Below are 23,996 nucleotides of genomic sequence, written 5' to 3'. Positions count from 1 at the left end.
TTGGTTTTAAAGTTTTGAAGACCAGATGGTATAATCAGGGAGTTGTTATGGAAAAACTCCCTGGTATAATCAAGTTACACACGTTTTAATGGTATTCGCAGAACCTAAATCATAGATTACACGGTCAATGGACACGCAGTGGGACAATGCATGGAAATAACTTGCAATGTCACACAAATCTATGTAGGCCTATGTTATAGATAGGTAATTATTATCACCGACATTTTATAGAGCTATGCTGCACCTGGCATGGTCTGAGCGTGAAACGTAGAGACGAAATTTGGCGGATTGCGCACGTATTTTGCACACTGAACGCGGCACGACGCAATTCGACCCCCAAAACTTACTGGTTTGGGTATTTACGAACGCCAATACATGTGCACTCCATGACTCCAATCTACCTAGCCTATAACAATTAGTATATAACGTTCATGCACTGCGCCCCTCATAACACTTTATGGGTTACTGCCCCCGTCCTTCCAAACAACCATTCCATCGCGGAGTGGAAAATCGTTGATAGTCGAGCAGTGTGGTGTGCGTGTGTATAACTTCGGTCGACAAAACTCAACATGTAGGTTTTCGAGATTGGAAGTCGGCAATGGGCGGCGATTCACAACAACCAAATGCAACGTTTCCACAAATACAAACAATCCGAAGAAATTTATTTTTGCGTTTGACATCATCGAGCGTTAACAGTATGAGCTCACATAAGTCGTTCAATGTGCGGAGGGTGTGAAGTGGTGTGTAGGTTGGAAGGCTACGGGTCTTGACGACTATCAATGTGTGTGTGTGTACGTTATAATCACCACACTCGAAAATTTCCTACAGGATATGTTTAAATTGCATATTTTGTCTTCCTTACCATTTCACCTTTTTGTCCAATTGGTCCGTTGAATCCCTGCGATCCCTGTGAAAGAATTTAGGAATTTACTTTTCTTTCAGATCATAAATTTATATACCATTGACATCGGTGAAGTATTAATATTGGCGATGGTATACTAGTTACATAAACATCGGAAATCAACACATGAAATATGAAAATATATTAGTAATACCGGTAATATTTATGTGTTTCAAGTGAAGGGTCGATAAAAAAAAAACTGCTATGCGCATAACGAGCAATATCAACAAGGAAGCAACATTTCACCGGTATTGAGTTAAAAATACATTTTCTTCCCCGAGTTAAAAATATCACGGAAGTACACCAAGGTGATAATCTTTTTCTAAACATAAGCTGCAGTTTTATGTTTCTCGTCTGCCAGTTTTTCACAAGGAGATATTCCGATGTCAATAGTGCATTGAGTGAAACCTCTGCTGCAAAAACTCAACATTGTTGAAAGATAACAACATACTTTTCTCCTTCCTCTTTTTTTCTTTTTCGTTTTTGAAGTTTGGCGGTATCTTGTGAATTTCGCTGTCAAAAAACAGATAACTTTGCAATATCCTGACAATCAAACTGAAATGTCATTGATTGTCTCTATATATACTTACGTCATTTATCCACAGAGGGTGGTATTATTTACACGAAAATTGCCATTTTTGACGGAGCACTTCCCATACAATTTCCTCAAAATTCAAAATAACTATCAGAGTGATATAGTGCAAGTGATTTCAATTTGTCCAAGAATTAAGTTATAACCAGAGTAAACAGATTTGTAGCAATCCCTTGTATGCATCAACCATGTCATTGGCTCATAAGGAGTTTACAGTATAGAAGTTTCAACCAAAATGTTGCAATATCCAGAAAGAACTGTCTTCCTATGTGAAACATATAGACACATTTTACCAAGTTTGAGCTAGCAAATCTCTTTGATAATTACTGAGAGTCACATGACATTTTTTATAAACTGAGAAATATTTTTCAGCAAATGGCCAACTTTTTGACCCCTTAAACCAGTTTGTGCCCATTTGAGATAACCTGTGGACACCTTGAAGCTCAGAGGGTGAAAACTGATAGGAGGTTTAAGTGCATGTTTAAAGCAAGAGTATGAATTCTGAAGAAGATTTCATTATACCTGGATGCCAGGTATGTGTTATTGAAGACCTATAGAGCCCCTTTACAGAAGTAAACTGAACCCAATTTGACCAAACTATGTTCACCAAAAGAAAATCTTAGCATTGGATAAATCCCAGATAAATTGTAGCTTTAATTTTGGAGATATCATGTTTAAAAGGTTTTCAGACTTTGATGCCTGTTGACCTCATGTGACCTCATAAGACCTTTGACCTCTACCAATCTCCATATGCTTCATTCACTCACTAAGCCGGATCTACATACCATGTATATGAAGTTCATCGAAAGTTTTCAGACTTACTTGTTGTTTTATCGTGTTTACAAGATTTTCAGACTTTCACTTAAATGTTGACCGCAAATGACCTTTGACCCCCCCCCCCCCCCATTTTCAAAGGGGATTCTTGTACTCAACAAGCTGAATCTGCATACCAAGGAATCAAAAATATGATCAGCGAAAAAAACAAAACAAAAATATCGAGCTACTATTAATGTATGCGGAAAATTATTTCCAACAATTTACATTGTGTTGACTCTTGCCCAATAGCATAGGAATCCTGTTGAAGTAATTAATATGCAAATTCCAACTTAGTTGGGAAAAACATGGGGCACTCTCGTTTGTTTTACCCAATCTGCCGTGATGATGTCAGGAAGATCGCTAATTAGCATACAAACATGCAGTAATTACTACCTTCCTCATTAAACATCGTCCAAAAACGGTCACGATATATATATCGGCATATAGGCATATTGGCATATCGAAGTTTCTTATTCAAATTGATGCAAACGTTTGACAGGGATTTGTTTTTTTCTGAAACAATTCGAATCTGCCCAGGGCAAACTTTATTTGAATCATTCGATCTTGGACTTTACTGAAAGGTTTATTATTTCGGGCAGAAAACAAAGATCGCATAAGGATAAGATCATTTATGAAATGTCATATAGACACATGACCATACAATCAATCACATTGTCAAAACGGGGTCGAATTTATTCTCCCGTTCTCTTCTCTCCCGCTTGGCTTTGTCGTGTCCAAACATAGTTTGGAGTTTAAGACTCGATCACCAGGGGGGTGGGGTCAGCAATATACAGAGATAAAAACTATTGAAAATATAGGTTATCACCCATATTTTACACAAAACGCATGTTTCAGTCTTTGTGATTGCTTTTGTCTTTTGTGTTTGTTATTTTTTCTTTTGCTAAACAGAAATACACACACAAACACAACATGTCTAAAAGCTGTCCCAAACAGTAACTTTCTCTACGGATATCGGTTTCACGATTATTAGATCAATAGATACGCGTATCAGAAAAAAACAAAAAGCAACAAATCATCATTTACAAAACATAATATAACAACAAAGGAAACAACAAACAAATATGCATAAGAACAAATAGAGAGGGAGTTAGAGAGAGAGAAGGGGGGTGGGTGGGGGTGAGAGAGTAGGTAGAAGTCACTCTGCTCAATACATCATTTGTATAAATTAAGTTACGTAGAATTAAGAAAACCAGTTCATGGTTGTATGTTGTTGTTTCTTTGTAGGCTTTTTTTTAAAGGGTTTTTAGGAAATTTTTCATTTTAATACTCTTCTTTCTTAGTTAGACCTCTGTTTCTGTTCGGAAACTTGAAAACTGAGTATTTTCTTCCGCATTAATCCGTCCTTCTTTAAACTGCTACTTTTGTTATCTGTTTTATAGGTTTGTATGTCTGCTCACATTAACTGAAAAAAATATATTGAATCTTGACAGAGATCTTCGGTCATCGGTCAAACTGTTGACTAAAGAAATTTTTTAACTGACCATATCCAATTGGATAGGTGAAAAGTACAAACGCCAACAGCAACAACAATCGAACACAAATGAAAACACACAAGTGAGAATTAGAACCGAAAAACCTATTAGTATACTAACCTTTTCACCTTGTGGTCCTTGTTCACCTTTGGGACCGGGAGGACCAACGTGACCCTTGAGAGATGGAAAGAAAGGAGAGAAAACTAACGATGATGAATGATTAATATGAGGAAGAAACCAACGTCTGGAATCAACTTCGCAAAGGGTCACAAGAACAAATCGAGTTCAGAGAAACGTCATACTACGCTACAATGCTTGACAAGATTTAATGGCTTTTTGTGGACAAAAGTAATTACATGGCTTGATTCTGCATATCATACAGAAATTACTACTGAAAATCAAGGTGCGAGAAGCAAGCTAACTTTTACTTAGTTACTTTTGAAATCTGATTGTTTCTGTCCTCACTTTCAAAGTGTTGTTCACTTTAGCATGAACATATACGTTTAATACGTGGAGCAGTTTTGCGAATGTTTCATACGAAGTACAAACAATGGCATGTTGTTGTTTGGTATGGTAAAATGATGTACATGTGTGAGTCAAGGCGTTATTCTTGAATCTATTTGTGACCCTTGACATTCCTGCTTACATTCAATCCATAGTATTTCTCCGCGAACATGCTAGGAAGTCAAATAATGGCCAGTCATGTCAACGGCTTCAACAAGCAAACTTCGGTGTCTTTCATAGAGTATTTGCTCTCACTTAAATATTTTATTTTTCGTAAAAAATAACATTCCTGTAATTCTGGAAAATAGATGGTAGATTGGTCAGATAGGAAAGTACCATTGTTAAATGTTTAGCTCATGTTAGCACCAATAGGTGCGTTGAGAATCAGGTCGAACCACAGCAGACTAACTTAGGCTTTCTATGTCACCCCTCCCCTTTGGAAATCTAAGTTCATAAATTCATTGAACATTCCAAAGTACATTAAAATTATAACTGTACAGAATTTCCTCATCTACAAAAGTCATTCAATCTCACACACAATAATAGGTGTACTTAAAATAATGACCGACCGTCGACGACCACCAAAACCATGGATACTGGCCTAGTTTATAGTGTCACTCTCGGCTACTGACACGACCGATAAAAAGAATGTTGTTGTGTGACGCCATAAGGTCAATTTCCGCAGGTGGTTGAATAATGAATCAAGATGAGAAGAAAGTAATCACCAGCATAATGTAGTCTCGACCGCAGCCTCGCTTAAAGCCTTCTTTATGTGCTATTCTCTTAACGTGAATGTAAAACAGTTCTCGTGTCTCGCCAATCAGCAGAAAATGTAACCATCATTACCAGATGATTTCCGACCCGTATAATGCTTCGTTCCTACAAACCATTCACACATATGGCCTTGTAAACAGCTTTAAACTCTATGTGCCGCCAAACGCTAGTTTTGGGGGTATAACACGACGGCTCTTTATCAGAGGTATAGATGTGGTTCTTGAGTATCTGGTTTAGTATTGCTCACACTGTTGTCTGTGTTGCCAATACTGTTGTCTAAGTGCAGACACCCGTGTGAACTGGCTTCACATTTTTTGTGTATTAAGCACCAGATTCATCAATCTAGGCACTATATAAGATCTCGGCTATTTCCCCCATTTGCTTGTTTTTTTCACGTGACACCCCCCCCCCCCACCCCCAAATGGTCAAAACCTACACGACTAGAGATAAAGAAGCCAATCAGTAGTAACAAATCCCTACACGTATGAACATCCAGGATTGTGAGATATCCAATCACATCAGACTAAACGAAAGGAAACAACCATTAAAGTCTGCGCGAATAACTTTCTTCGATATGACAGGGCCCGAAACAAAGCTGTCCATAATGTGTCCGTAACTTGGTCTTCTCGTTCTTATCAATCATCGATCTCTAATGTATAGCCCTGTTAGGTTGTGGACTTAAATTACTGCAACTCAAATTGAGGACATTCAAGGCCCTGAAGTGAAGAGATTTTAGATGCGCATGGACGCAAAGAAATATCAGTGACGAACGTCACGGCTAACCCTGGCAAAGAGAGTAAAGAAAACTAACTTAGAGTAGCTGTGATAACTACATTTATGCACAAAACAATATTTTGGAGCCAAGTTCCATGAAACTCTGAACAAGTAAGCTTACCTTTTGCCCAGGCAAAGCACTAAGCCCATGAGAACCAGGATCTCCTAACGGACCCTGTGAAAAGAAATGTACAAAAACGTACAATATTAAATAAATAAATAACATGTAATACAACAAATGTATATTCGCACAAGAGCTGTTGTTTAACAGCAACCAAATAGAATTCGTTTAACATGACATTGCTACGACAAAATTGCATATTTGGCATTCACATAACGTTAACTTCGTCTCGTACGCACGCGCGTTATAACTCGTGCTAGGCTACATTACTCGAAACGAAGGCTATGCATTTTATTCTCTTCTCGAAGGATACAATAATTTATGTGTTTCTCACTAGCCAACTTCATTACCATACCTTATAGCTTCAGTGCTAATTGTTGTATATGAATGACAATGACCTACGTAGGTTACATCTGCTATATGACAGACTCTTGTTGGGACATGAACGAAGAAAGCCTGTCAGACTATACCACCCTGTTTGGCACAGTTTTTCTTTCTATACTGTACTTTTGACGTCACACTTCAAAACACTCGTAATAATAGTATGAGAATTATGAATATCATGTTTCTATCATATAAAGGTTATAGCAACTGTTCGTACACTCAGTGCGAGACTGCGAGTGCTTTAAATTATGATATGGAAGGAGAATATCTATAAAGTGGGCATTAGCATTAGAAAACTGTCCCAACTGGTTCATATAGAATTCACATCAGTCTGTCTGTCCAAACGGGAGATCATAATTTAGAAATGTGGTTTGCTTTATGTTGCTGTGTGTGTTAGTGTGTGTATGGCTTGAATGATGACGAGCGTGAATTAAAGTACACCTAGTGTGAAAACTGAACCACTTGAGACAATTGCAGACCACTTGAGGACGTTCAAAGGAAAAGCGTATATAGGAAATGCTGAGCGATGAGTTAAGAGAATTGTTTACAAGTGACGACAATTTGAGGGCTAAAATTAGACATTGCAGGTCATGAACATGATTGGCCGACGTTACAGCTGTTTTACAAGAGGAGGTAGCGTTTACCATGTGAATGTTTACCCTGTTTACCCTGTGTTTACCCTGTGTTTACCCTGTGTTTACCCTGTGTTTACCCTGTGTTTACCCTGTGAATGTCTTCTACAAGGACTCTTAGACACCGCATTACTTTTGATGTTTAGTCTGTAAATACCCAACCCCTCGTAGTTAACATATCTCGTGACCTTTAACATTAACTTAACAAACTAACAACCTTTATTCGTGTTCGCGCATGCATTTGCGAAGACGGAAGACATCACTTTATCAAGACATACCATATCTCTTATTTCAACAACATATTTTTTTTTCTTGAGCTCAAATTCCTAAAATCACACGTTAGGTCATTGATAACGATAATACGGGTCGGACAGAAAGAGACAGAAAAGAAAAGATCTTTCGTCGCAGGCGGTTCACTCCGTTCTAATTGTTTGCAAACAAACATATATTTTCCCCCTTTCCTAACAAAGTCACGATTTTTGCCTAAAGGGTGACGTCACGTAGCCGAGCACACACGCTCGCTCTGTATGACGGATGACTACGTAGCTAAGATCTTTGAGTGAATGCAGCCGTGTGAATTTATATACAAATCATGGGCTTCTCGGCCTATTGGCTAAGATTCCATAACAACTCCCTGCTAAGATCATGTATAAACAGTACACAGTAAATCTCTCACCATCCTTTAACAGGATCATGTGTGGTATCTTATCCCAGAAACACGTGATACTAACTCGATGTATAATTTTCGTCATTTTCCTGCGACTATAGTTTCCATTGTAAACGGACTAGGATTGAGTGTGTATCAAGTTATCGGTGTTTCGAGCCTAGGCGCTATCTTGGGTGAATTCTCTTGCAATGAATAATAATTGCTATATATTCTTGAAGAAAAAAGGATCTATCTGTTCCAGTTTTACAATTCGGTGGCGCTAGATATCGCTGGCGATGCAACCAAACTCTGTATACTTTAATGTAAATGTAAATTTAAAGTTATAGTAATGTATAAAACATCTCGAGAACAGTTAATGTTAGGCAGCTGTATATATTAAGAAACCGCAAATAATATCCATCAAGTTTACTCCACACAATGTCAGTAAAGGCGTGTGCAAATCTATACATGGCATTTCTGACAGAAACCCACGTATAAGCCAACATAATTAGGATTGTATATGCATACAAAGTAACTGCTGGCAAATACATTGCCACCGCGTGGGTATACGTCCACTTTGCAATGTTTTACAGTTGGCGAATGCAGGGGGGGGGGGGGTGTAGAGAAAGAGGGTGTGTTTCCATACCTTACTACCACCACTACCCCTCCTGCGGGTCGGTAAATGAAATTTATGAGAAATAAAGAGAACTAGGCAAAAGAAATGATTAGAATGAAATAAAAGTCACCTAAATCATCCATGAGGTCAGATAAATATAACCACCAACAGACAATATCTCCTTTGTCGTTTGTTACGTTTCAGTATAAAACACACTAAGATCCTGAGTTATGTAATAAATTTACTAAAGTGGTCCATAAAATGGAGGCCTATGTGGATTTTTGCTCTAATCTCAGACAACACCCCCCCCCCCTCTTTCCATTCATTAATTCATTCGTTCAAATTAAATATCCAACTATGAGCTTTCTGAGACTTCCTTGACAAAAATGACCATTCAGTATTTTGTCGTAATCCTGTACTATTGCACCGTATCGAATTTTCACCAGAAAATTAAAAGTCATTCAACGATCTTGAAAACCATCAGCCAAAAGCTGCAAATTATATTTTAAGGATGTTTTTCTCTTCTTTATTTTAACATTAAGGAAACATGAATGCATTGGAGAGAACGAACTTAAGGTTAAAATAGTTCATCTAATGCACATGTATATATTTCTTGTAAACTCTGCGTATCAACTCTCAACACAAATATTTTACTCTCAATTTTCGTGACCCGCATGCAGGTAGTTATTTTTTCCAGCTTTTTCCCCAATATATATGTATATATATATATATATATATATATATATATATATATATATATATATATATATACACATTCCCATAACCTATAACCTTTTATATGTTGCTTCTCTGTCTTAGTACCTCAATTAAAAAAAAACTTAATTTTAAAATTCTTCTTAACTTGCAATAATTAGATTTGTCGAAAAAATATCAGACTATGGACGTTTTCATTTTTATCTGTGACAGGTGGTTTTTATTTTCAAGCTCTCTTAATAACTGTTATTTTAGTCTGTTGTCTAGGTTAGTCTAAATGTCAAAAGTCCGGACTGGCGGTGGATTTGGCTGAGAGCAGACGGTCCCGTAGACTTAAAGTCGTCGACTCAAAAGTTCATATTCCACCATTTATGGGATTTTTTATTGAACATCAACAATTTTACAAAGGAACCCCTGTCTAGATCTACCTAATGAGACTCGAGAGAGATACTTCAAAACGTCTGTAGGTGCCGATAAACAAAAGAGATAAAAAGGATTTAAAAAAGGGATATTACCTTTTATGGAGGGGAGGGGTGGGGGAGTTGGGATGTTTTCGTATTCGGTGTGTATTAATTTTCTGATGTAATTATGACTTTTAGCATTTAAGAAAAGTTTGATATCTTCGTTTAATAATGATGACGACAAAATAAATCATTACGTTTAAACCGTTCGTTCCCCTCTTCGAAAGCACCTTACTGGGCCAGTAACAACCTGCAGTTTTCTCCCAAGAAGACGTGTAATTACCACTGATTTGCTACTCTGCATGAAGAGAGGAAGCGAGGTTCAGATTCCGCTCTCGTAACATTGACCCCCAAACTCATGGAGGGAAACACAATCTGACGAAGCTTGGAGGAAAGTGAGAAATCTATACGTGTAAGCTCATGTCTTCCAGATCACGCGAAGTGTCAGAAGCTTTTAACAAATTCGTAAGAACCCGTTTGGAATCTAAATAGTGAATGATTTGGTAAATGGGTGTCGAGAGAATGTCTCTCGGTGGTTGATCCACCGTAGGAGGGAAATTGGTTCATAAAAAAAATGCATTGTCTACGACGAATTTCACATAGCGGAACAAAAAAGATCAAAGTAAAATCCGGAGTTACAAAAATGTTACAACAAAATTGGAGGGAAGCAAAATGATCGCGGGGAACGTTTGAACAGGTTATGATGAGAAAGGAATGATTTATATTCCCCTGAAAGAAACAAAAATAGACTTTGGACCATTTTCTTTTCCTTTTATTAATAGTGAATGGCAACTGTATACCGAACATAGAATGACCAGCCTATAATTAGCACGACAAATTGTAAAGAGGAACGCCATAGGTCATAATGACAATAATCGCCTGCGAGATATAGGGAGCTATATAACCTTAACTAAACATGAGTGAATTCCCAGAAAGCTCCGTCTTACAGTTTTTTCCTTAACATGGATGACTGTTGAAGCTACACCGTTATTGAATTATCAGTTTGGGGCGGGGGGGGGGGGGCGGGGCCTTGAGGGTCGCTGCAAAAAAGGATTGTTGAGGTTTGAGCACTGAGTTTGACCATTCTTTGGCTTTTCGAATATATCGGATGCAACGCTGAGGACCTTCCAAAAACATTTGATTTCTTTAGTCTTATCTTAAAATTATATTTTACTCCTTCGTTCTACTATACCCATCCACTCTATTGACTGCAATACACTTCTTTTTGAATGTTTTGATCATGACATAACGTGGATTAAAGAGGTATATTATAATCGATTTATGTCGTGAAATTTTATTCTAAAATTACCATTTTCCCTTGTAGTGTTTATCTTGTCACATGTGTAGTATTGTTTAACGGATCCTTATAGCTCTTTCTTAAATTTGACGTATTTCATATTTGTTGAATGGAATGACTCTCTGCTGTATTTTGATAAGTATAGGTGTTTGTTATGATGTATCTGTGTATAAATGGGGTGGGGTGGGGGGGGGAGGGCAGAGTGTGGTGGTGGTGGTAGTGGGGGGAGGGGTGGTAATCCATGCCTCTTCCTAACCAAGATACATAACTTCCATCCCATGTTGACGAGCACCATGACGACGATTGTGCACCAAATGTGGGACGCCTGGGAGCGAAAAAATGGATGCGATGGGAAGGAAGAGATATTTACTGGTATCAGGTCAGAATATGGCGCACATCTGTCCATCATGATTGATCATGTTTCCTCCTCATGTTCTAATTCAATACGGTAAGCATTATCCGCATGCGCAGATGGGTATCCATCTCTCACGCTTTTTGTTCTTGTAGCACGGAGACGTAACCGGTTATGTCAGCTAGGCAGGGTTGGGGATCAGGAAGAATTGAATTGAAAAACTTGTCAAACTGGACATATATCTTGCAAAAACATTGGGTGACATAATCCAGTGAGTCCGAAGTGTTAGCTCCCCCTCCCCCCATCCAACCCCCTGTGCCCGCCCCTCACACTGTCCTAGCGGCGCACATAAGTTTAATTACACCGTACAATGAAAAGGACCAAATGTTCAATTCCCTGTGCGTGTGTTTCAGTTTTGCTTCACATCGGAAATTTCTACATCTTTTTATCTGTTGCTTGGTTCACTCACAGTAAAAATAAATTCTTAACTTTGACAAATAGAACGATGAAAGATTAACGTTGCTTGTGTGAAAAGAAAAGACGTGTACAAAAGATTCCAAAAGAATAACCTGTACTTTACCAGAAACACAAAAAGTCTGAATTGTTATCAAAATCTTCACCAAAGCCAATCGAACAAATAAATCCATTTATCCCTTCGTATCATAGCACTTTACACGTAGTAAATTAATTTCAGTAATAAATATTAAATTCGTGTGGCCGATTGTGGACTTTATATATATATATATATATATATATATATATATATATATATATACACGTATACGTCAGAGAATATCTTTCAATGTAACGTTAGTTAAAAACAAGATTTTGAGATTAGCTTTCAACAACCTACCTTAGGCCCGGGTTGACCGACAGGCCCGATGACACCAGCATTACCCGTGGGACCCTTGGAATTGAACAGAAAAAGAGAGAAATGGTTTTATCACACATAGGTAGTGTTAACAAAGTCATCCTCCAGTCATCATGGGTATACAGTATAGTCAATATCATCATATATGATAGTGTATATCACTCGCTGTGTAATTTATATCGAATATAATTATGTTGAGTTTCTTCTTCATTGAGATGGTCAAATATTTTCAAAGTATATAGTACGAAATACAAGCCTCGATACATTGTGAATATAACTGTAGCAAGAGCGATTCTGATACGCCACTATCTTTATCTTCCTTTTCTTGAAAACAAAAAGGACAAAAAAACAAAAAACTCACGTGTATGCATTTGATAAGCTAACCAGCTAAAATATACAATGCTCTAACTTTCTAATTGCTCACGACGGTCTCAGTCGGTGTCGACAAAATTTCGAAATTCAATCAAATTTTTAAAAAGAAATCATTAAGGACTAGCGTGACATTTTACCCAAAGGGGCATCCTCGACGAACCCAACGGGGAGGCAACGGGAGATATACCGCGTACCCAACGGTTCCGTTGTCATGCTGTCAATGGGTCTTAATCAAATAGAATTGTACCTCTATACTAAACGACCGGTATACCTGCCGGTTTATGCTGACTGTTGAAAATTACAGTTTTTTTTGAAAAGGTCAAAGTTTATATCGCCCGGCTCGTAACTACACTTTGATTCTTCGCTTCATGGTTGCAGACACAATCGTATCGGTCATGCGGTGTTGGTGGCGTTCGCGCTGTAGTGGAATTAGTGAACCACCATGGTCAATAATAATTCATAATTTTTTTTTTTTAAATAACGATACGATTGAAACCGCGGTTTTTATGTATCTTTTATAAATTGGAAAAGGTCCTTATCGAGAAATTTAATCCACTAGGTTCCAATTGGATGACTTTATTATTTTTTTTTCCTCCGGCCATAATCTAAGTTAACGATATTACAAAGCTGGTCAGTTCGATGTCCGCGGTATGACAAACGGAGATATCTACTAACGTACATTTGTACACGTACTCTTGGTCTTTCTGGCAAATTCTACAGACACCCGCATTAAATGGGTATACTACAACATAAGTAGAACGGGTCATTCTTAAATAAACGCTTGATTTAGTGTCACCGATTGGTAAATTATACCTTTAAGCAGATTGCAAAGTCACACTAACTGATTCCTTTTCTATTGAAAACGATTGAAAGTTTCGACAAATCAAAATATATATTTTATTAAATTGATGTACAAACTCTTTAAAACAACAAACATGTGTGCTTCACCTCATGGGTCACGTTTTAAGAAGTAAGCAGAACCTCTCGGAGAAAAGTTGCAACAATTTCTAGACAACGATATTTAAAAGCCTCGTCCCTCAACACCAATTTGGCATGATGTCACTGAAATTTACATCAATGTCTAATCGACCGAAATACTAGCATTTTGATACTTCATGACGTAAGATATGACGTATGACTCCCCTCAAAAACTCCCCTCAAATAGCTAAGAAAAATATTGCTCCACTTTGGGTGATACTCTTGATTAAAAATCGTTTCTAGAGGCTGCCATTTTTTAAAAATCTTTTGACTTTCTATTTGCCTTTTTTTTTGGAAAAATATTTTCAAGATGAATATTTAAGCAACATTGCCAATAAAACAGTTGCAATAATTAGGTCCTGTTAGAAAGTTCAACATTTTAGAATTCGGGATTTCCAAACCTCGTCTCCGTGACAGAAAGTCAACATTAATGTACAAAGTCTTGGCTCGATTATGTCACATATAATATTTTTCTTTTCAAGTCCTTTCTTTCGTGTGATAGAATATTAAAGGGAGTGAAGACTCGCGCAGAAAGAAACGTCTGATGCCGGTAATCTGACCTAGTTTCGAATGAGGTGTAACAGAAGTGTTAGACACCACCATGGATCCCAGAAAATACACACAGTGCTTGCTACCGTCGGTAATTAGACACTAGTGTACAGTCAATACATGCAGCTACGGTCAATACCCACAACACAGTGTACATAGCAGCGATGGACATCTCAGGTCCAGATAAAAGATAACAAGGTATCACGTTTCATTACTGTCTGCATTTTGTTGTAGCGACAAGAAAACAACTTCACTTGCAAACAACGGAAAGTTAACATTTCTTTCAGAGGGCGGCACGCGGTTTGGGACGAGTCTTCAATGCCTTTAAAAACTACGATATCTCCTTAAATGGAGTACGGTGTATATATTTTTCTTAACTGTTTGAGGAAGTCATATCTCTATCACACAGATTATTGCTGTTCGTTTGGGTTTACTTCACCTTTGGGTATAATAACTGCATCACTATAGTTAAAGAAACGTACAGATAAAACGGATTAACGACAACGGCCGCAATGGGACCAGGTACTTACTCTGTTACCCTTTGGTCCTCGTTTTCCTCGCTTACCGGTCCGTCCAATTTTTCCCTAGAGAGAGAAAAAAAGGTGGAATTTAGGTCAGCTGTCCACAGACTGACACTTTATATGTATGTAGAGGAATGTAACCCATATATCCCGATTCGTTGAAGTAAAAAAAAAAACAGTCATATAGTTTTGAAACCTTTTATTACTATTATGAAAGAAAATGCCTGAATTTCGACGGAAAAAATCTAAATATCTAAGACATATGTGGGAACTACAATACAACATGTTAATTTAGCTTTGTTCCTCTAAATTGAGAAACGCGAACAGTTGCCTCATTACAAATCATTTCTGACGCAAAGGTTTATATACAGGGTCTAAATATTTTATTATTTTCTTCTTTCTCTTTCCCATCAAAATATAAAATATAAACCGGCTTCCTGCTTTATACCTTTAGATATTGATTTAAAATCTTTGAATATGACCTATGTATGAATGGGTTAGGCAACAGTACAGGTTTATACATCAAAATGGGACTACTGCAACAATAAAAATACTAAAATAAGTACTGAAAATTAGAATGCAATTTCCATCTGGTTGCTTAGAATATGGTGCTCTTTCATCATTCAAAAGTATCCATTGAAACGTGGACTATCCTTTCAAAAAGGTGGGGTGGGGAGGGAAGAGGTGGGAGGGGTGGGGTTCAATTCAAACCATGGGCCCTTTTTTATCTACCCCCCCCCCCCCGACACCCTGTCTGACTCATGAATACCTCCAAATCGCAATTAACATTACTAATAATTAAATGTTGTTTTCATGAGGAGGCGAATTTGTGACTGGTCGCAGTAACCTTCACAGCAATTGTAACTGTCTGGTGTGCATACAAGTGTTATTGAACGTTTATAAGGTACATAAATGTATAAACTAATACCCATATGTAATGTTAATATGATGAGGACGTGTATAAAACAATTGGGCTTAACTCATGCGGAAAAGATCACTAGTTCGGAGATCAAGAAATTTGCACCGGTCGACAAATTCCGAGCAAAATATCGACGAAACAAGTTCGGATATGTTCTTGACACTTGTCTTTCCATGTAAATATATCTGTCTTTCATTTTTGATATGTCTTCCTTTGCTGATATGATACTTTTGTTGTTGTTGTTTTTATTATGATTGGTGTTGTTGGTGTTGTTTCTTCATGAATTCCAAAAATTGTATAAATGATTGTACGATTTCTAAAAGTTTTCTCTTCGCCAGAAATAATCCCTGTGCATGGGAGTCATTGATCACTTCTCTTCCATGAAACTGCAAACTTTAAAATAATTAAGGAGCAACCGGAAGTAGTCAAATTTGGCATAACTTCCGATAGTACACAGAATGGGCTAATAGTTACGCGTTACATCTGTTAACCACTGTAACTATACACTTACGAGGGTTGAATATAGCCGACGAGATGCACTTGCCATGTGCGAGCCCAATCAGCTTAATTAAACGTAACAGGTTTACCTCTATTAAAACGAATTATTTTCCTATTTGGGGAGAATGAATTGCCTAATTTTAGATATGCTGTAAGTGCAGAGCAAAGGAATATATATATATCTAGTACCCGATGAGAAATTTTTTACTTTTGACGCATCTAATTGCAGTGAGTGAGATTTAAGCGGAAAATATAACTAAGCCTATATATTAACCACACACAGAAGTAGGAACCAGGATAAACATTGTACAATAATCATAATGTTTTGCATATCTTCCGCCAGTTGCGACAATTTCCTAATGCTAATACCTCTCTATACTGTCCTTTCACATCATGCTTCAAAGCACTCGTATTGGTAATACAAACAGTACCAACCTTGATCCGATAACAAATATATTCATATACCCCTCATACTGTTAGTACGAGTGCTTTGAAGCAGGACATGAAGAGCATTACAGAAATATTCTTCCATACTGGGTGATACATTAGATCACATTATGTTACTTATGATAAGGTAATGGTTGATGAATATTCATGAGTGTTAGCTCAGAAGTGTTGGCTCAGTGGTTAACGCCGGTGCCTTCCAATTATAAGGTCCCCAGTTAGAGTCACTTCCAGATTAATGTATGTCGTCCAGTTACAGAGTTGTTGACAATTGACAATTCATAATCATGGACGTTAAAAATGAATCTAAGAGACTGGCTTCGGTCAGCTTGCGGCTTTGATAAGCCAATGAGTCTGCTTCGCGAGTTCCTGCTTGCAGGAGGATCTAAAATACATACATACACCCATACATATATACATGAAAGTTTCAAGTTTACCATGTAGAGGAAAAGGTCAGATTATTGGTACTGTAGAGTCTAAGATTGCGTCTCAATTTGTTTACAATCGGGTCAGGTGTTTAGGTGTTTTCTGGTGGGGGTGGGGGGGGGTTGTGTGTTTTTTGTTGTTGGTAGCCTGGCCTCGATAAGCTCTGCTTCTGCCAGGTCTCCCCCACTTCACATAATTTGTATATATCAATTGTTTGATTCCTATAGAATGTATTTGTATTGTATATTCAAATGTTATATGTTCACTTTGTTTATGTTATGTTGAAGTTGAAATAAATAGTTTTCAATTTCAATTTCAATTTCATCAATCCTTTAGCTCCGTATTTGGCATGACGAGGGGGATTTTCATTTGCCAGCTATTGCAGCGTTCCTATTTGCCTCAGAAAACGACAATATCACTATTTTGGCATAACTTAGGTATTTTCACCAAGGAAGCCACAAAGACCGAAAGGAAATCATACCAAGATCCATGTTCGTTCATCCTTCACGGTTGGCCTATAAATCTTGCTTCTAACATGAGGAAACTTTCAGAATACTTTAACTGTTTGATTTAATCCTCTTCGAAGGTTCGAAATAATGTGTGTGTATGTGTGGAGGGGGGGGGGAGGGGTGAGGGGCATAGGACCGTCAAAAAAGAATGAAAAGTATACACGTTTGGAGAAATATAGTGTTACAACTTAATCTTGCTAGAAAGTTTTGGGCAACCAATCTGGTACACTTTTGAAGATCATTGAATATATTGCCCCCATAATATGTTAAAACGTTAATTGATGATTACTTTCATTCATAATTTTAATGCCGAAATGAAAACATATTCATGCCCTGAGATTATTAAGGGACTCTTTTGTCTATATGTATGTGTCTAATGTTAAGCTGATCAATGCGGAGAATGATTTGAACAGCAAAAGAGAGACAAACCGGAAGAAGGAACTAATGAATTTGAGCAATTATTGAGAGGCTAACCCTTGATGTCAATCGATTCATTATACAGGATTACCGTTATATGAATGTATTCGCACTACCTCCGACATAGCGGTAGTAGTTATACGCTCTTAGCATGCTGTACAGCAATAGTAGGTCTATAGCCTATACCTAATACAGCCTATACTCAGGGCCATCGAGAGCCATGTCGTGGACAGGATAATTTATTTCACATGCCCCCTTTCTGATATGTTCGTTTTCTTTAAGTATATCATTTATCCGATGTTTCTGCGGTGCCCTTATATGTAACCCGGTTCCTGGGCTTGTAGTCCCCTGATAACCCCCCTCCCCCACCACACACACACACACATACACAGTTTCGTAAGGCCTGTATGGCTATACTTATCAAGAACTGGAGTTAATTAGTATGGATACGTATAAATATGGTCTTGCAGGATACTCGAGAACCAAAAGCTATTTCAGCTCACTGCTTGAACGAATGCCTCTCGTTTTCTTTAAGTATATTCTTTATCCGACGTTTCTGCGGTATTCTATAACCAAACCAGGGCCTGGGCTTGCAGTCCCCTTATACCCCCCCCCCCATACTTTCGTAAGGCCTGCCTGCATGGCTATTCTTATCAAGAACTGGAGTTGATTAGTATGGGTAAGTATAGTTATGGTGTTAAAGGATACTCAATAACCAAAAAAGCTATTTCAGCTCACTGTTTGAACGACTGCCTCTCGTTTAACATTTTGTCAGATTTATCTTTTTAAATATACAAAAGTTTAACTTGCTGAAACAAAAATAACTTCGATATGTTTACACGATATTATTTACACAGCAAGGTTGTACTAACCATTACCCCGTAGTTATGACAGCCAACTTTCTATTTTTTCCACTGTCACATTTCTGTTTATTACTTAATAAATTACCTTCACGGATTCTACGTGTAGGAATGCCTACTTGGTGCAGTTTCCGCTAACTGCAAGCTCCATGAAACTTGAATTTTATATACACGGTATGTGCAAAATAATCCAATGAGGAAGTTCACCTCTTTAGTGAAGTGATGATTACACCCAACCCCACCCCCCCAATCCCCAACACCCCACAACCATCATCAGACTTTAAGCCGGCCTAGCGAGGACGTGCATGTAACTTTGATTTGATGGGACGAACCACCAATAACTCGGTTGTGCATCCCGTAGGCCTAGCAAACATGTCATACGTGAATATATTTCAACAAATGGGCACATTTTCAAATAAAAAAAGGCACGTGTAAAGGAAAAGAAGGAAATGCCATTCAATTTTTGTGTGACATAAGGATTTATAGACTGCATCAAACCGTTAATTACTCGCTAATTACTCCTTAATTAAAGTTGTCAACTCTTTGCAGCTGCACAGATCACTTTGATTGGCATGGTATCCGGTTATATGTTAATTCTTTAAAACCATATTACATAGTGAGATTGATGCAAACTTCCTACCGCAACAACTACCGTTCTAATGTCATCTTCCTCTTAGAAGACTGTTGGTTTCCGGTGTCTCATACACAACATCAGATCACATGGGAAGGGGGGGGCTATATATATATATATATATATATATATATATATATATATATATATATATATATATATATATAATTGAAATCGTAATGAGTTGGAAAATCCAGAACAGTGAAAAAACTTCCAGCCTCCACCGGGATTCGAACCCGGGCCTCCGGCTTTGTACACGGACACCCTAACCACTAGGCTATGAACGCTGCTTGTATGTCCAGAGGTTCTAAACCGGTAAGGAAGGTCGTAATTCCACTGTAGGCGTTTGTCACCTGTATCGAACCAATACTAGTTCTGATTTGGTGACATATTTGCCTTACCCTAGAGATCAAACATGATTCTAACATAGGTTATATGCTTTACATACCCCCGTGATTTATATGGTACAACTTGTACTATGACTTCAAGTTTATGGCCTGTTAGTAAATCACCTTTCTACCGTCTGGGCGCAGTCATAAAATGCAGAAAGCTGCCGTACACAGCCAGTAGCCTAATGTTCGCTCTTGCGACACAGTTCAGAGCAATTATGCATATCACTCATGGAAAGCATTTCATGATATAATTCTTATGTGATGGATGGTGGGAAGAAGGAAGACATCAAAGCAGAATGAGAAAAAGAGAAAGATTAAAATCAAAACTCACTGTTGCGCCCTTGTCACCTGGGGGTCCTTGGTTACCCTGGTAACCTTCCGGCCCCTGTAGAAAATAATATGAGAATAAATATTTCGAGCAGAAAGCGTTAAACTCAAACTATATTGGAACTTGAAAATTGATGTGATATCCTGTAAAAATTTAAACCAGCATGAAGTGGAAACCTGGATGAGTCCCAGTATTACTATTACATACTCCGGTTTCAGATTTTCTCCATGCCTTGATTCGGTGGCCAATTTTTACTCGTGACGTTTTGCTGCTAACTTGAGTATATTATGGCCAAAAGGGCTCTCGAAAGATGATGCATATAATGTATGAGTAGCAGTTTGATATTTGATATGGAAGGTCGCAAACTTAGCTCGCAAGATATGATGTAAAAGTATGTGTGTTGTTACTTTGCAGTATAAAGATATAATAGAGTTGATTTGATTTGATGTTAACGTATATGAGTACAGTAACCTATACAATTCTTGCAATACATCAGGATCATTTTCATATTTGATGTGGAAGGTGTGCAAAATGCTCGCAAGATATGATGTATAGATATATATGTGTTGTTACTTTTCAGTAAAAAGATATAGAGTTGATTTGATGTTAACGTATGTGAGTATAGCAACCTGTACAATTCTTGCAAGACATCGGGATTAGTTTGGTTACATTCTGAATTCACAATAATGCACCATATCTATTTAGTAGAGGGTACTGTACTTTACAGAGCACAAATAAATATCTTGAAATCACCAGATTAGGAAATTCTTTCGGCGTTTTGGCGTTCCTTATCTGATTTCAATATCGCACCATGGCAACCTTGACTAAGTCATAACACTCCATCGTTTGCACAGGGCAAGTTCAGTCCACATACAGCAAGCGTGTTGCGGAGCAAGTTTACTCCTGGAACTTTGTTACCACACTGAAACCACCATCTGCAGTTGCGCACACAGCTATACATTCACACATCACACGTTACCATCATCTGCAGTTCCGCACACAGCTACATTCACACATCACACGTTACGTTACATTGATCTTACGTATCATATTACACGCACAATTAAAGTTATAATAAATTGATCATTCGTACCTGGACTCCCATTGGGCCCTCTGGACCAGGTTCTCCCGGTGGACCTTTTAAATACTACAAACAAAAAAAGAAAGTTCAGTTTAGATTGATATTTATAACAAACGTTACATTTTGCAATGGAAGACCTTTAAACGGAGGCAGCCGCTTCGAGGTCCAGGCCGGGCCCATTATGTCACGGTCCCGTTTTGATTCCTCACTTTTCCTTCAATACGTATATTACGAAATGAATTATTCTTTATCCCGTACATCCCAGGGACCCCTGGTTTGGCTCTGGCCCAATCTGACCCCATTCCACGTGTGACTTGCTATCCTTCATCGCGGTGGTTTGAATTTACCGGTATAGGGAACCAGCCCTACAGCAAATCCCTGCAGTATCCTGTCGTTACCTGTTGACTGAAACACCTTTAACAAAATTAAGCCTCCAGGCTTCGCCAATTGCCAACTTCTTTGTAAACGCGGTTACCTCTTAGCGCAGTGCCCCCATTACCATGACAACGGCGTCACACGGGAGTCTCCCCCGTAGTCTTACTAGACAAACTATCTGCGTTAGTTGCTGGTGACGATCGAGTCTCGAGGAATTGACATCGATAAAATGGTAAAAAGTTCCATTTAAATGCGGTCAGTTGTTTCGCTGTACGGATCATTTGACATCGATATGTTTCGACAAAAGAGACATTCAAAATAGATTCGGCGTTTTCTTTTCTTTTTGGAAAGTGGGAATCAGTCATATTTTGCGACAGTAACAAGGTGAACCGTGAATGATAGCATCAATTTTGCCACGTCACCTATGACGTAGATGGAAACTCTTTAAGATTTTGTCCGATTGATCCTTGAATGAAAACTAGTGCATACCGTAACTACTCGCCGCATAGGCCTGATGCAAATGCAATATGTTGGGACCAGGATGGGTTTTTATGCATGATGCACGGTACGAAAATGCGTATTTTGAATATGCAGTAAGTTGCCCAAATTATTCAAACACGAAAAGTTTGCTTCATTTATTAAAACGCTAGAATGTACGGTACAAGTAATTCATTCATGTGATAACGTATTATTGGGTAAATGGTGGTTCAACTCTAATGTTATGCCCAGACCAAGATTTCCAACACTCTTTTCTTATCTTGTACCTTCACTCACTAGAATCTAATGTGAAAGGACATTTTCATGCGTTATGATAAAAGTGAAAATTCATCTATTTTGTCGCTATAACGGTACAATGTTACAAATCAAAAGAACAATTTGTGAGCAGCAGTGGATTTGCTATATCAAAGTTTGGCTCATCCCCACACTTTAACCCTATCCCTATCCCTCCCCCACCCCACCCCATCCCCCCCCCACACACACCCAAACCCCATCCCGCCGATATACCTACACGTCTTCCAGGAGATAAGAGATATAGTGGCGCAAATATATATATATATATATATATATATATATATATATATATATATATATATATATATATATATATATATATATATATATATATTGGATGTGCAATTAAGAACTGTTTGGAGAAATGCAAAAATATCACTTATCTATCATTAGGACAAACTTAATCCCGATCCGTTATTTTTCTAATCATAATTCCCCAAATTCTTTATCATGATCGCTGTCACTTTTTGTGCTGCCTTTACCCGAAGACGATTAACACATGCACTGTATACATAGCGTAGCCTAGGCATATGCCGTACTTCCACATTTTGTCTGGCACGCGCACTGAAGAACGTAAACAAAACAAGAGGGGACACCATGTGGTATATATCAGCAGGCGGGTATACGTTAACTTCAAAGACGCCATGTACAGAGTACATTCGAATTAGAAACCCATAAATATTACTGTATCGCTGGATTACACATGAGAACATAGGAAGTCAGATTGAATTTGTAAAAATACGTCATAAATCTCACATGAGTTTTTTTTCTTCTTTTTTTTTGGTCTTTTTTTTTTAAATCCAAACTTACAATAACATTCCCACTGGAGATTTTCGCAAGTTTGACAAGATCAAAAATTCCATCGTAAATAACTTCATAATTGTGATCCAATTGCTGCGACTCGCATCATTGAAGTAATACCCAGCTGGCATGCCAAATGAAAGTGGGGGTATACATGTAGCACATGCTGCTAACTATACTCACCCACATGTAGACCGTTTCGGTTCCGGTATAGGACAACAAGGGATATGCAGCATATTTGGTGAAGTAAGGTTGAAACCCAGCTTTATATGTGGTCATCGATAGTCCAGCAGCTTGCCAAGCTTCGGCAGCAATCTCCCCTATCCTCACCTCGTCCATCCCTGGAATGTCCCGTAACATTGGGTAAGGTGTTATCGTTTCATTACTTGTTAAAGAATTATTTCGATCTGGGATTAGATCGATATCGGTAGTTTTAAAAGGATTATCTGTAGTATCAGCCTCGGTAAAATAATCGGGTCCATGGCCAGAGCTACCTTCGTTAAATGGATCTCCAACACCTCCGTAGTCTGGGTAATCCGTAAGATATTCAGTTATAATATCAGTGTACCATAATTCTGTATATTCGAATTCATCCGGACTTTCTGTGCTAGTAATATACTGTTCGTTTGATTGACTTTGTGTAACTTTTCTGTTTTTATTGTTCGTGGTATCATGATGAGCCTGTTCTGTACAGTTCTCGCATAAAGGGCGGAATGGTATGCTAAGAGGTGATTGGATGGTAGGTGATGACGTCGTCGTCGGCCTTGTGTCTGAGATTTCTTGGGAACTGTTTCCATTGTCAACTGTAAAGATAAATTGAAACAGAACAGTTTATCTTGAATGGCCGCCAGTTTTAAACTCAAATAAGCTTAAAAGGGATAACGAAGATTATTACTGAAATAAATATATAAAGCACAGATCAAAGCACAAAGAAACACATTGGTCCAACCCGGGAAAATCTTCCTGGTCCAGCTCTTATATCTTGATACCTTGTTTCATTTCTGAGATAAATGGGGGGGGGGGTGGGGGGGGCTTAATATTATTTGGATTAATACATTGCCAAATAATTGATGATACCGTATAATGCTTCTCGGCCTTTTGGCTAAGATCATGTGTTGTATCTGTTCCCTTATGAGGGGAATGGTGATACACACC

The 23,996-nt window shown here is 38.0% G+C and overlaps 1 protein-coding gene across 3 annotated transcripts in view; it reads right to left on the bottom strand.

Annotated features, from left to right (window-relative positions):
• Window positions 1-23,996, bottom strand: part of LOC139964383 (uncharacterized) — a 117,170-nt gene that overhangs the window by 56,184 nt on the left and 36,990 nt on the right. For all 3 annotated transcript variants that reach the window (XM_071965964.1, XM_071965963.1, XM_071965962.1), the window contains 8 exons: window positions 23,025-23,644; window positions 20,886-20,939; window positions 19,796-19,849; window positions 14,378-14,431; window positions 11,931-11,984; window positions 5,976-6,029; window positions 3,923-3,976; window positions 863-907 (listed from right to left, as the gene is read on the bottom strand). In XM_071965964.1, coding sequence (XP_071822065.1) covers window positions 863-907; window positions 3,923-3,976; window positions 5,976-6,029; window positions 11,931-11,984; window positions 14,378-14,431; window positions 19,796-19,849; window positions 20,886-20,939; window positions 23,025-23,644 — 989 coding nt within the window. The remainder of the gene's footprint in view (window positions 1-862; window positions 908-3,922; window positions 3,977-5,975; window positions 6,030-11,930; window positions 11,985-14,377; window positions 14,432-19,795; window positions 19,850-20,885; window positions 20,940-23,024; window positions 23,645-23,996) is intronic.

This window comes from Apostichopus japonicus, chromosome 22 (assembly GCF_037975245.1).
Source record: "Apostichopus japonicus isolate 1M-3 chromosome 22, ASM3797524v1, whole genome shotgun sequence".
In the NCBI taxonomy this organism is placed as follows: Eukaryota; Metazoa; Echinodermata; class Holothuroidea; order Aspidochirotida; family Stichopodidae; genus Apostichopus; species Apostichopus japonicus.
The sequence above is the reverse complement of the archived record's forward strand: the minus strand, read 5'-3'. Positions and strand labels throughout refer to the sequence as shown.